At 38.2% G+C, this 14,446-nt stretch overlaps 1 protein-coding gene across 4 annotated transcripts in view; it reads right to left on the bottom strand.

The window, feature by feature from the left end:
* AGO3 (argonaute 3, RISC catalytic component) overlaps window positions 1-14,446 on the bottom strand; it is a 125,647-nt gene that overhangs the window by 23,515 nt on the left and 87,686 nt on the right. For all 4 annotated transcript variants that reach the window (XM_018041517.1, XM_018041526.1, XM_018041535.1 and 1 more), the window contains one exon: window positions 1,826-1,985. In XM_018041517.1, coding sequence (XP_017897006.1) covers window positions 1,826-1,985 — 160 coding nt within the window. The remainder of the gene's footprint in view (window positions 1-1,825; window positions 1,986-14,446) is intronic.

Below are 14,446 nucleotides of genomic sequence, written 5' to 3'. Positions count from 1 at the left end.
TTATTTTAAAATTGTATTCTTGAAAGTCAAATGACTATTTCTCTTAGTTCTTGGGCTTGATACAATTCTATATTCATCTCATTTATGAATCTCATATATATTTAATAGGGATGGGAAATAGAGGCAGTATGGAAAAACAGGGAAAAAAGAGCTTTTGTGTCAACAAGACATTTAAGATTTTAGAGCCCTAGTTGCTTCAATTGTTAAAAGGAAACCTATTGTTTGATTCTCCAAATAACATTATGCCTCTTCCCCAGCACCCTATTTCTAGGTCATCATGTCTCATACACCCTAAGAGCTTTTAGACATGACGGCAATGTAACAGTAACATCTGTTGTCCCACTGACCCCAGCAACTGATATGACTTATTTAACTGATTTACTTAATTGACATGCCCCCTCTGGTGGCTCAGACGATAAAGCGTCTGTCTACAATGTGGGAGACCTGGGATTGATTCCTGGGTCGGGAAGTTCCCTGGAGAAGGAAATGGCAACCGACTCCAGTACTCTTGCCTAGAAAATCCCATGGATGGAGGAGCCTGGTGTCCATGGGGTCGCAAAGAGTCGGACACGACTGAGCGACTTCACTTTCACTTCCTCCCCTAATTCCTGGGCTTCCCTGGTGGCTCAGCTGGTGAAGAATCCACTTGCAATGTGGGAGGACCCCTGAGTTGGGAAGATCCCCTGGAGAAGGGAACGGCTACCCACTCCAGTACTCTGGCCTGGAGAATTCCATGGACTGTATAGTCCACGGGGTCGCAAAGAGTCGGACATGACTGGGCGACTTTCACTCCACTTCACTTCTCCCCTAACCCCACCATAAGTCCCTAAAGGAGGAAGAAAGGCTTCCCTCAGTTTCTAGGTGAGTAGCCTCATGACACCTGCTTGAAGATGACTGCTGGACTTCCCTGGCGGCGCAGTGGATAAGAATCCACCTGCCAATGCAGGGGACATGGGTTTGAAAATTCCACACGTCGCAGAGCAACTAAGCCCGTGTGCAACAACTGCTGAGACTTCGCTCTAGAGCCTGGGAGCTGCAACCACGGAGCCCACGTGCTGCAGCTACTGAAGCCCGTGCACACAGGGCCTGTGCCCTGCAGCAAGAGAAGCCACCGCAGGGAGAAGCCCAAGGCCCACAACAAAGAGTAGCCCCCATTCGATGCAACTAGAGACAGCCCGCCTAAAAGCAACGAAGACCCAGCGCAGCCAAAAAAACAAAAACAAAAACAAAAACAAGGTGACCACCAACAATGAAAAGGTTTTACAAGCTGGATGCATCTGAAAAATAAAGTTCTCAATACTTTCTAGTGAGAGCTGAGGAACTTTGCACACTAAATGAAAATGGGATTTTTCATAAAGCAGTCTCTTAAATTTTGCCAATCAAAACTCTTTACATTTTGCCAAAATTTCTACTTATCTCCTATGGCAGGAATCACCAAAGTTGTCTCTTACATAGGTCTTAGGTATGGCTGCTGCTGCTGCTGCTACTACTAAGTCACTTCAGTCGTGTCTGACTCTGTGCGACCCCATAGACGGCAGCCCACCAGGCTCCGGAGTTCCTGGGATTCTCCAGGCAAGAACACTGGAGTGGGTTGCCGTTTCCTTCTCCAATGCATGAAAGTCAAAAGTGAAAGTCAAGTTGCTCAGTCGTGTCCGACTCTTAGTGACCCCATGGACTGCAGCTTCTGTCCATGGGATTTTCCAGGCAAGAGTACTGGAGTGGGTTGCCACTGCCTTCTCCTAGGTATGGCAATACATAGAAAAATTAAGGTATGAAAACTAATGGAAAAAAATGAATATCTTATTAGGTGATTAGCTTATCTTACCTTTGATGAGGTACAAGAATATTATTGATCCCTCCAAGTTTAACATTTATCTTCAGGCACAGGTTTGAGAGAGTTTGAGGGGATGTTTTTATTACATTCTTGACTTGAACACATTGTGTAGCCATACCCAAAAGTGTATCTCCGACACGTTTCACCTCCGCTAGGAAACAAATACAAACATCTCTAGTTAAAAAGGTCAAATTTTACTGACCATTAAGCTGCTTTGTATGTTTCCCCCTGTGAAATATATCACTGTATTACAAGATACCCCAAATTATACCAATACTAAAACAATGTTATTAAAATTTATAGCATACTGTCTTTTTTTGGGCAACGCAGCGTGGCTTGTGGAATTTTAGTTCCCCGACCAGGGACTGAACCTGGGCCTGTGGTAATCAGAGCCAACTAATCCTAACTACTGGACTGCCAGGGAATTCCCTATACTGCCTTATTTGATTATATAAATGTGTAGTGTCTTGAGGTCATTCAAGAGTGCAATTAGTAGTATAATTTCTATCTTAAATGTTTTAAACTGATGTCTAGCCAATTAAAATAAACTGGATCTTTCAAATTAACTGTTTCCAGGATTTCTGAAAACTATTCAAAAATAGATAATTATAAAATATGAAAAATTATCCTAAAATACAAAGTATACTGCCTTGAAGATCAGCTTAAGCATTTAGTGATAATTTTTCCAGTTGTTTTCTTCATATATAAGAAAGTATATTTTTGTCTTCATGAAAATACTATAACCACAACTGAAAAACCACAGAGAAAAATATCATACATAAACCCTTATTAGTATTTAATTCTACTTTCTTCCAGTAATATTCTCATCTGTATTACTTTAATGCAATTATAATCACAGTATACTTATAGCTTTCAACTCTATTCTCCGAAGTTTAATTTAGAAATATAGAGGTATTACAGTATACAGGCTTTTATCCTGTCCCTTTCTTTATCCTGTTTCCTTTTCCTATCTAACCATTCACACAATGACATATTTTTGAACTGAATACAGGTTTCTATTATTTCATCAATAATATATCAAATAAATTTCTATTATTTCAAAGAACATTATGAATAACATCTTTGTATATTTACTTTTGTTTGGTTGTGTGACTATAGCTTCAGGATAAATTTCTATAGGTAGAATTTTTATAGATACTGAAAAATCACCCTCTAAAAAGATTTATTAATTCATTTAACAAATATTTATTGAGTCATTTGATACATGCTAGCACTGTGTGAAGCTCTGGGGATACAATGCTAAGTCAAGAGAGACACTGTTTTTGCCCTCATAGAATTTATAGTCTAGTCACAGAAATAGGCATCAGTTAAATAATTTTAAATTTAACATCACAACTGTGAAACAACATAAAGGAGTGGTAACAAGGTGCTAAAAGACAATAAATGTTGGAGAATTTGACCTTGTCAGGGAGGTCAGGAAGCGATATCTGAACTAAAAAAGAATGTGTGTTTACTTGGTGAAGGGTGGAAAAGAGTTATGAGAAGCAATACAGGTAGAAGGAAGAGGGTAATCAAAGAGTTCCTGTGGGAAAAAAGCATAAAGCAAGAAGATGAATTCTGAAGAGGTAAGAAGACATGTTCATGGATTAGAACGTGCAAACCCTTGGAAGATAATCTTAAACGTCAGTTTTATCAATTGCATAATGAAAAACTACTGAAGTGGGGGTGATAGCTGCTGCTGCTGCTGCTGCTAAGTCGCTTCAGTTGTGTCCGACTCTGCGTGACCCCATAGACGGCAGCCCACCAGGCTCCCCCATCCCTGAGATTCTCCAGGCGGGAACACTGGAGTGGGTTGCCATTTCCTTCTCCAATGTGTGAAAGTGAAAAGTGAAAGTGAAGTCGCTCAGTCGTGTCCGACTCTTTGCGACCCCCTGGACTGCAGCCCACCAGCCTCCCCCGTCCATGGGATTTTCCAGGCAAGAGTACTGGAGTGGGGTGCCATTGCCTTCTCCTGGGGGTGATTGGGAAGGTGGTAAAATCAGATCTGTACTTTAAATCCTTCAGAGAAATGAGGTAACAAAGCGAACTGTCAGCCCGAAACAGGTGAATACAACGAATCACAGTCAAGATCAGCTTATTAGAAGCAGAAACTGATGAAGCCATTAACTGCAGGAACAATTAAACACTAACTCCTGGGAATTCTATGGCAGCCCAGCGGTTAGGACTCCCAAGCTCTCACTGCCAAGGACCAGGGTTCAGTTCCTGGTCGGGTCGGGGAACTAAGATTCTACAAGCTGCGCAGTGCGGCCAAGAACAAACAAAACAAAACACACACACAAAACCACACACACTGACTCCTATATCTCAAGTAGAAAACCCAAGCAATCCAAATAAAAATGAGCAAAGGATTTGAATAGACATTTTTCCAAAGAAGACCTACAATTGGTCAACAAACACAGGAAAAGATATTCCATATCACTAGTCATTAAAGAATGCAAATCAAAACCACGATGAGATACTACCCCACACCCAACAGGATGGCTAAAATAAATGACAAGCACTGGCAGGAATGTGGAGAAACTGAAATCTTGCCCATTGCTGATAGGAACATAAAATGGTGCAGATTCCATGGAAAACAGCAAGGCAGTTGCTCAAGAAACTAAAACAGAATTACTATATAATCCAACAATTTCATTTCTGGGAAAAGATCCAAAAGAAGGGAAAGGAAGGACTGGAACAGAGAGCTGTATGCTCATGTTCAAAGCAGCATTATGGTGGAAGTAATCCAAGTGCTCACTGATAGACGAATAGATAAAGTGTGGATATACATGCAATGGAATATCATTCAGCTTTAAAAAAGGAAGAAAATTCTGATATGTACTCTAGCATGGATTAACCTAAGGGACATTATACTAAATGAAATAAACAGTCACAAAAGGACAAATACTATTATGACCCATTTATACGCGGTAACTAGAATAGTCAAATTCATACAATCAGAAAGTAGAATACATGTTTCTAGGAGTTGGGAAGGAGAGATGGGGAGTTAGTGCTGAGTTTCAATTAGGGATGATGAGAAAGCTCTGGAGATGGATGGTGGTGATGGCTGTACAACATGAATGTACTTGATGTCACTGAACTGCGTACTTATTAAAATGGTAAATTTTATGTTTTATATATATTTTACCACAAAAAAAAGGGGGAATAAAATTCTTATACATACTACAACATAGATGAACCTCCAGGACATTACCCTAAGTGAAATAAGCCAAGAACAAAGGGATAAGTATTGTATGACTCCATTTACACAAGTTGCTAGAATAGGTAAATTCATAGAGCCAGAAAGGAGAATAGAAGCTACCAGGGGTTGGTGGGTAGGGGAATGGGGAGTTATTGTTTAACAGGTACAGAATTCTGTTTGAGATGATGAAAAAGTTCTGGAAATGAAGAGTAGTGATAGTTTCACAGTGCTGTGAATATACGCCACTGAACCGTGTACTCTAAGATGGTTAAAAAGGTAAATTTTATGTTATGTATATTTTACCATGCATACACACCAAAACTTGTTAAAAAATAGTTAATTCAAGAAGATCCTATGAAAACAGTATATCAGAAAGAATGAAAACTACAATCAAAATTTGACACCAGGGCCTTTCTTGGTGGTCCAAAGATTCCAGTGCAGGGGGCACCGGTTCCATCCCTGGTAAGGGAACTAAGTGCCCACATGCTGCACAGCAGGGCCAAAAACAAAACTGACACCAAGCAACTGATTGATAGAAGGCATCACCTATACCAACATGAGATAAATGTAGAGATTCCAGGGTTCTGGCCAAAGAGGGAGGGCTACAGTGGAGGCTGAAATACCGGCATCAGCACTCAAGAAACAAATATTAAACTTAAAGTGGCAAATCGATGAGCTTTTCTATGAGAAAAACAAACAAGATGAAGGCTATGAAGGTGCTGAAAGACAAGAATTTGAAAGATAAAAATTCCAGAACAATTTAACAGTTTAAACTATGTCAGTGGATAAACTGATTTATAAGTAAATATAAGAAAAAATATATATTTAAAGTGAAGGGGGCTTTCCTGGTGGCTGAGCGGTAAAGAATTTGCCTGCCAGCAAGGAGACATGGGTTTGATCCCTGGTCTGGAAGGATCCTACGTTCTGCAGAGCAAGCAAGCCTGTGAGCCACAACTACTGAGCCCATGCCCTGCAACAAGGGAAGCCTCTGCAGTAAGAAGACTGCACGCCTCTAGAGAGTGGCTCCCGCTCGCCGGAACTGGAGAAGAGCCCACCTAGCAACGAAGACCCAGCACGGCTGAAAATGAATAAATACATTTTTTTCATAAAGAGAAAATATGACAAATAAGAACTAAGGGAATCTATTGACAGTAGACCTGCCTTGAAAGAAATGATAAAAGTATGTTTTCTAGAGAGAAGGAAAATTATATAGGTTGGAAGTCCAGACCTATACATACAAAAAAAGGCCAGAGAAGGAATAAATAAACAATAAAACCTTTTATATTCTTATTCTTTATTGAACTAATAGTTGTTCAAAATAATAACAGCAACAGTGTATTATATGGAAATGAATGACAGCAATACTGGAAGGGACAGGAGGGAGAAATTGGGAATATTGATACTTTATTATAAGGTATCTACACTATCTGTGAAGTGGTACAGAATTATTGAAAGCGAACTTAGATTACAAGTAAAAGTATACTGCAAACTTTAGGGAAACCACTAACATTTTTCAAAAAAGGATAATTCATAGAAGAAAACAGAATAATACAAAATGCTCATTTAAAACCATAAAAGGGAGAAAAAAGGGAGAAGAGTGAAAAAAAACCCAAAACTAAGACCCAAACTACACGTTGCCTGCGTGCTCAGTCATTTCAGTCACGTCCAACTCTCTGTGACCCCATGGACTATAGCTCGCCAGGCTCCTCTGTCCATGGTTTCCCAGGCAAGAATACTGGAGTGGGTTGCCATGTCCTCCTTCAGGTGATCTTTCCAACTCAGGGGTGAAACCGAGGTTTCCCACATTGTAGGTGGATGGTGTCAGGGGTCTTACCCTACTGTCGTGGAAAAGCGGCATGTCCTCATGGTTATGGCTAAGGAGTAGCAGAAACGTCTGCTCTAGTAGGCAGAGATCCAGTTTGTGATCTCTTTTACATGGAGTGTTACATGGAATGTACTACCAAAAAACTGAGCAGATAGCAGGATTTGTTGAGTCATCCCAACACACACAGGTTAAACCTATGGTCAGCCAGGTTCAACGTGTGAAAATCAATTAAAGTAACTGATCCTATTTATATGCAACCAGTCAATCCTAAAGAAAATCAACCCTGACTATTCACTGGAAGGAATGAAGCTGAAGCTCCAACACTTTGGCCACCTGATGCGAAGGGCCAGCTAATTGGAAAAGACCCTGATGCTAGGAAAAGATTGAAGACAGGAGAAGAAGTCGACAGAGGACAAGCTGTTTGGACGGCATCACCAACTCAATGGACATGAGTTTGAGCAAGCTCCAGGAGATGGTGAAAGACAGGGGAGTCTGGCATGCTGCAATCCATGGGGTCCCAAAGAGTCGGACACGACTGAATGACTGAACAAACAGACTGATCATAGTAAGAGAAAAAATTGAAAAATCATATGGTCATATCAAAACATGTAGAAAAAAAATCCATCATCCATTCATAATACAAACTCTCAGCAAACTTGGATTAGAGGGAACTTCCTTAACTTCATAAAAAAAACAACTAGAAGGTTTACAGCTTTCATGTTTATTGCTGAGAAACTAGATGTTTCCCCCCTAAAGTCAGGAACAATGTAAGGATGTCTCATCTTACCACTGCTATTCAACATCATACTGGAAGTCCAAGCTAACGGAAGGAAAGGGATATAAAAGTAGACTGGGAAGGAAAGAATAAAACTGCCTTTGTTCACAGAGAACATGACTGTCTATGCAGAAAACCCCCCAAACTGACAAAAGCTTCTTGGAACAAGGAAGTGACTTAGCAAGGTTACAGGATACAAAGTGAATATACAAAAAATCAACTGCTTTCCTAAGTACTAAAAATGAAAAACTAAAATTTAAAATTAAAAGTGCAATACCATTTATACTAGCAACAAAACAAAAAATATATACGTCAATATAAATCTAAATGAGGAAAACTATAAAACTCTGATAAAAGAAATCAAAGAAGCTTTGAACAAAGATATTCCTTGTTCAAAGATAGAAGATATCAATTCTAAGATGTCAATTCTTCCCAGTTTGATCTACAGACTCAATGTAATCCCAGTAAGTCTCAGCAAGTTATTTTGTGATTACTGACAAACTGATTCTAAAGTGTATGCAGTGAAGTGAAGTGAAGTCGCTCACTCGTGTCCGACTCTTTGCAACCCCAAGGACTGTAGCCTTCTATGCTCCTCTGTCCATGGGATTTTCCAGGCAAGAGTACTGGAGTGGGTTGCCATTTCCTTCTCCAGAGGATCTTCCTGACCCAGGGATCGAACCCAGGTCTCCCACACTGTAGGCAGACGCTTTACCATCTGAGCCACCAGGGAACTAAAGTGCATATAGAGAGGCAAAAGATTTATCAGCTAATACAATAAGGAAGAAGAATAAAGTCAGAGAACTGATACTACCTGACTTCAAGACTTCTCACAAAGCTAAATTAATCAAGACAATGAGGTGTTAGCAAATGAATGCACACACAGACGGAGGAAACAAAACAGAGTCCAGAAACAGACTCACAAATATAGTCAATCTTTGACAAAGCAGCAAAGACAATTTAATGGAGAAAGATAATCTTTCCAACAAATGGTGCTGAAACCACTGGAATCCAAGGGAAAAGAAAAAGATATGACCTTATACCTTTCATAAAAATTAAGGAAAAATGGATTATAAACCTATATGTAAAAAAGAATACTATAAAGCTACTAAAAGATTATACAAAGTAAAACTTAGAATATAACACTAAAAATGATATGTGAAAGAATATATTGATGACATTATTTAAATTTGGACTTCATTAAAATTTTAAACTTGTGCTTTATGAAAGACATGCTTAAAAGAAGACAAGCCAGAGCCTGGGAGAAAATATTGGCCAAGTAGGTATCTGATAAAGAACTTGTATCCAAACATACAAAGAACTCTTAAAACCGAACAATAAGAGAACAAACATATCAATTAAAAAATGAGCAGAAGACTGGCATAGACATTTCATCAAAGATATACAGATGGCAAACACACACACACACACACACACACACACACACACACATGTTTTGGCCATGCCACACATGTGCAGTATCTTAGTTCCTTAACCAGGGACTGAACTCACACCCCTGCAGTAGAAGTGCAGAATGTTAGCCAAAGGTCTGCCAGGGAAGTCCTGGTGCTCAATAATATGTGTTATTGTCATTGTTCAGTTGCTAAGTCGTGTCTGAGGTTGTTGATATTTCTCCCAGCAATCTTGATTCCATCTTGTGAGTCATCCAGGCCGGCATTCTGCATGATGCATTCTGCATATAAGTTAAATAAGCAGGGTGACAGTATACAGCCTTGACATACTCCTTTCTCAATTGGGAAACAGTCCGCTGTTCCATGTCCAGTTCTGTTTCTCCTTGTCCTGCATACAGGTTTCTAAGGAGAGGAGGTGTGCTGCTCCTGGAGACCTGGGAACTTAGGCAGGTGGTCTGGAATTCCCATCTTCTTGAAGAATTTTTCAGTTTGCTGTGATCCACATAGTCAAAGGCTTTTGCATAGTCAATGAAGCAGTAGTGGCTGTTTTTCTGGAATTCCCTTGCTTTTTCTATGATCCAAGAGATGTTGGCAATTTGATCTCTGGCTCCTCTGTCTTTTCTAAATCCTTCTTGTACATCAGGAAGTTCTCAGTTCACATACTGTTGAAGCCCTGCTTGAAGGATTTTGAGCATTACCTTGCTAGCATGTGAAATGACAACTGAATGTGTTCAAGTATGTATTATTAACAAACTTCAAACTAAAATTACAAGATACTACTACATGCCTATTTGAATTGCTAAAATCCAAAAAACTGTCAGATACTGAATGCTGAATGAATAGGCACTCTCATTAATTGCTGGTGGGAAAATAAAATGGTACGTCGCTTTGGAAGACAATTTGACAGTCTTATTGTTGTTCAGTCACTAAGTCATGTCTGACCCTTTGCAAGCCTACGGACTGCAGTAACACCAGGCCTCCCTGTCCCTCACTATCTCCTGAAGTTTGCCCAAGTTCATGTCTATTGAGTCAGTGATGCTATCCAACTTCTGCCACCCTCTTCTTTTGCCTTCAATCTTTCTTAACATCAGGGTCTTTCCCAATGATTTGGCTGTTGTATCAGGTGGCCAAAGTATTGGAGTTGCAGCTTCAGCATCAGTCCTTCCAATGAATATTCAAGGTTGATTTCCTTTAGGATTGACTGGTTTGATCTCCATGCTGTCCAAGGGACTCTCAAAGACTCTTCTCCAGTATCACAATTCAAAAGCATCAATTCTTCAGCACTCAGCCTTCTTTATGGTCCAACTCTCACACCTGTACATGACTACCGGAAAAACCATAGCTTTGACTACATGGACCTTTATTGGCAATGATGGCTCTGCTTTAATTAATAAGCTGTCCAGGTTTGTCATAGCTTTCCTTCCAAGTGTCTTCTAATTTCAAGGCTGCAGTTGCCATCTTCAGTGATTTGGGGGCCCAAGAAGAGAAAATCTGTCACTGCTTCCACTTTTCCCCATATATTTGCCATGAAGTGATGGGACTGGATGCCATGATCTTAGTTTTCTGAATGTTGAGTTTTAAGCTAGATTTTTCACTCTCCTCTTTCACCCTCTTCAAGAAGCAATTTAGTTCCTCTTTGCTTTCTGCCATTAGAGGGTATCATCTGCATATCTGAGGTGGTTGGTATTTCTCTTGGCAATCTTGATTACAGCTTGTAACTCATCCAGCCCAGCATTTTTCATGATGTACTCTGTATATAAGTTAAATAAACAGGGTGACAATATATAGCTTTATTGTACTCCTTTCCCAGTTTTGAACCAGTCAGTCAGTCAGCTGTTACACGTAAGGCTCTAATTGCTGTTTCTTGATTCGAATCCAGGTTTCTCAAGAGACAGGTAAGATGGACTGGTATTTCCATCTCCTTAAGAATTTTCCACAGGTTGTTGTGATCCACACAGTCAAAGGCTCTGGCATAGTCCATGAAGCAGAAGTAGATGTTTTTCCAGAATTCCCTTTCTTTCTCTATGATCCAGCAAATGTTGGCAATTTGATGTCTGGTTCCTCTGCCTTTTCTAAACCCAGCTTGTATATCTGGAAGTTCTTGATTCAAGTACTGCTGAAGTCTAGCTTGAAGGATTTTGAGCATAATCTTACTAGTATGGGAAGTGAGTACAATCGTTCGGTAGTGTGAACATTCTTTAACACTGTCCTTCTTTGGGACTGGGATGAAAACTGACCTTTTCCAGTCCTGTTGCCACTGCTGGGTTTTCCAAATTTGCTGACATACTGGGTGTAATACTTCAACAGGATCATCTTTTAGGATTTTAAGGTAGGAATGCTTCCTAAGGCCCACCTGACTTCACAGTCCAGGATGTCTGGCTCTAGGTGAGTGACCACAACATTGTGGTTATCCCGGTCAATAAGACCTTTTTTAAATAGGTCTTCTGCGTGTTCTTGCACCTCTGTTGCCTCTGTTAGGTCTTTACTGTTTTTGTTCTTGGCAGTCTTCTCATTTGATAAAGCAATTGTGCTCCTGCTTATTTACTAAATTGAGTTAGAAACTTCTGTCCACACAAAAACCTCATGTGAATGTTTGCAGCAGCATTATGCATAATTGCCAAAGACTGTTAAGAAATCAAGATATCCTCCAATAAGTAAATGTAGAACAAACTGTAGTACTCACACAATTAATAGTCAACATTAAGAAGAAACGACTTATAAGCCACAAAAAGACAAGATAGAATCTTAAATATTGCTAACTGAAAGAAGCCAGTTCAGAATAGGTTACATACCGTGTAATTTCAACTATACAACATTTTAGAAAAGGCAAAACTATAGAGACTTAAAAAGACCAGTGATTGTCAGGGGATGGAGGAGACTGAAGGAGAGATGAGTAAGCAGAGCACAAGAGATTTTTAGGATAGTGAAACTACTCTTTGATACTGTCATAGTAGACAATGACATTATGTATTTGTCAAAACTCACAGACCTGTACAAAGAGTAAACTTTAATGTAAACTGTGGATAATATGTAATAATAACTTATCAATACTGGTTCATTAAATGTGCCACTCTAATATAAGATGTTAAAAATAGGGAAAGCTGTGTACAGGGGAAAGAAGGTATATAAGCACTTTCTATGTTATCTGCTGAATTTTTCTGTAAATCTAAAACTGTTCTAAAAAGTAAAACCTATTAGCTAGAAAAATCACTCACTGAATCCACTGAGTGAAGCGGTGTAGAAAATGGACTGAAAGTGAACTAAAGAGAATGCAGGCAAGAAGATCAGTGTGGAGGCCATGATAATATCAACTTTCTCTCCCAGCAACAGTGTATGAGAGTGGACACTTACATCTTTGTCAAAAGTAGCTATCATTGTTGGTGAAAAATAATTTATTCTAATTCACATTTCTTTAATGTCTAATGAGGCCCAGCATCTTTTCATAGATAACTGACCATTTGTTTTTCTTTTATGTCCTTTGTCTTTTTTAGTTATTTGTTCTTTCCTTGATTTACAAATTCTTTAACACCTTCTGTATTTTTTTCTTTCTCTTTTATTTTTTAAATTATGAAACTATGATAGCACATTTACAGGAGAGTTGAAAAACACAGAACAAAGTTACATACAGTTCCACTACATATTACAATTATTTTCTAAGTAGATAAATTAAGAGTTTTAGTTGGAGTTTCAATATCAAACTCTCAAGATTTAACAGAATGAATATACAGAAAAGTAAAAGGATACAGTAGACCTGAAAAGCATCATGATCCAATTGAACACAATGAAGACTTATACAATTTTCACACAACAGTAGGGTATAAATTCTATTCAAGTTCCCATAGACCATAAACTAGGAGACACTGGAACATATCCGGGGACACAAAACAAGGTAATCCTTTCTGTATTTTATCACAACGTAAAAAATATCTTTCGACTTTTATAACCATCATTTTTAATCACTACATACTATTTCACCACCAGAAACTTACTATTTAAAACCAGTTCTTAGATTTTTAATGTCACAGATATCATTATGAAAATTTTGTGCACAGTTTTTTTACATTATGAATTCTTTCCTTTGAACATATTTTTGGAATAAGAAATACTTAATTTGTGACTGAAAACACATTTTTATACTTTCGATGAAAGGATATTATCAATTTGTACTGTCATTAGCAGTATGTTAAATACTAGATTCACTGCATACTTACAATCACTAGGTATTACAGTATTTTAATATATTTGCTAATTTAGTAGCATAAAAATGTCATTTTATCAATTTGTGCTTTTCTTTATTTCTTTATTGGTATAAACCAACATATTCTCAAATATTTACTTGTTTTTTCTTGAGAAATTTTGGTTTATTTTCTTCATTTATTAATCTAAGAGAACATAAAAATTTTTTCCTTTGACTACAATAACAGATCCATATGAATACTTTAATAATAAACTATAGCCTTTTGTTGTTTCAGTTTGCTGCAAACATTTTTGATGTTCTATGGTTTCCTTTTAATTTTAGTTATACTTCTGTGATATACAGAAAATTTAATTTTTATGCAGTCAAATAAATTTTATGTCAATTCTATTATCCTAAGCTTAAATGATTATAGTCCATTCAGTAATTTGAAAATTATACTTTCTTTGTATTTTTCCATGTTTAAATGATTTATTTTTAACTTATTACTCTCATAAACTTTTCCTTGTTTACACTAATAATAGCTAACATTTACTGAGCATGCACTATACCACAGGTGCTATCATAAACCTGTTTACATAAAAGTGTTGTGATCCCACAGACTGTAGCCCACCAGGCTCCTCTGTCCATGGAATTCTCCAGGCAAAAATACTAGAGTGGGTAGCCATTCACTTCTCCAGGGGATCTTCCTGACCCAGGGATGGAACCTGGGTCACCTGCACTACAGGTAGATTTTTTATACTATTTTAGCCACCAGGGAAGCCCTGTTTACATATGTAAATTTATTTAACCCTTACAACTACCTTCTAAGGATTAAATATTTGTAGTACCCCAATTTCACAGATGAGGAAACCCAGGCTTTGTGCAGTTAAGTAATTCAGGTAGTATCACACAAGTAGCACTACCTGGCAATACCTGGGTATTAAGCAGCAGAGTCTGACTCTAGAGCCTGTGCTTTTAACAGTACATTATACTGATACTCAAGTTATTTCAATGACATTTTTAATACACGATTCTTCTCTTGATCATTGTTTTGTAATGCCTTCTTCACTGAAATTCTTTTCATAGAGTCTTAGACTATTTAGTTTGCTCTCCTGATTTCTCTTTTTATAGTAACAATACATGGTTTTAAAGACTATAGTTATAAAATGTATTTTTATGTTTGAAAGTTTTAGGATTTGTGTTAGTATAATTTTAAAAGGAATT

The sequence above is a fragment of the Capra hircus genome, chromosome 3 (genome assembly GCF_001704415.2).
Source record: "Capra hircus breed San Clemente chromosome 3, ASM170441v1, whole genome shotgun sequence".
In the NCBI taxonomy this organism is placed as follows: domain Eukaryota; kingdom Metazoa; phylum Chordata; class Mammalia; order Artiodactyla; family Bovidae; genus Capra; species Capra hircus.
This window is presented reverse-complemented; position numbering and strand designations above follow the sequence as displayed.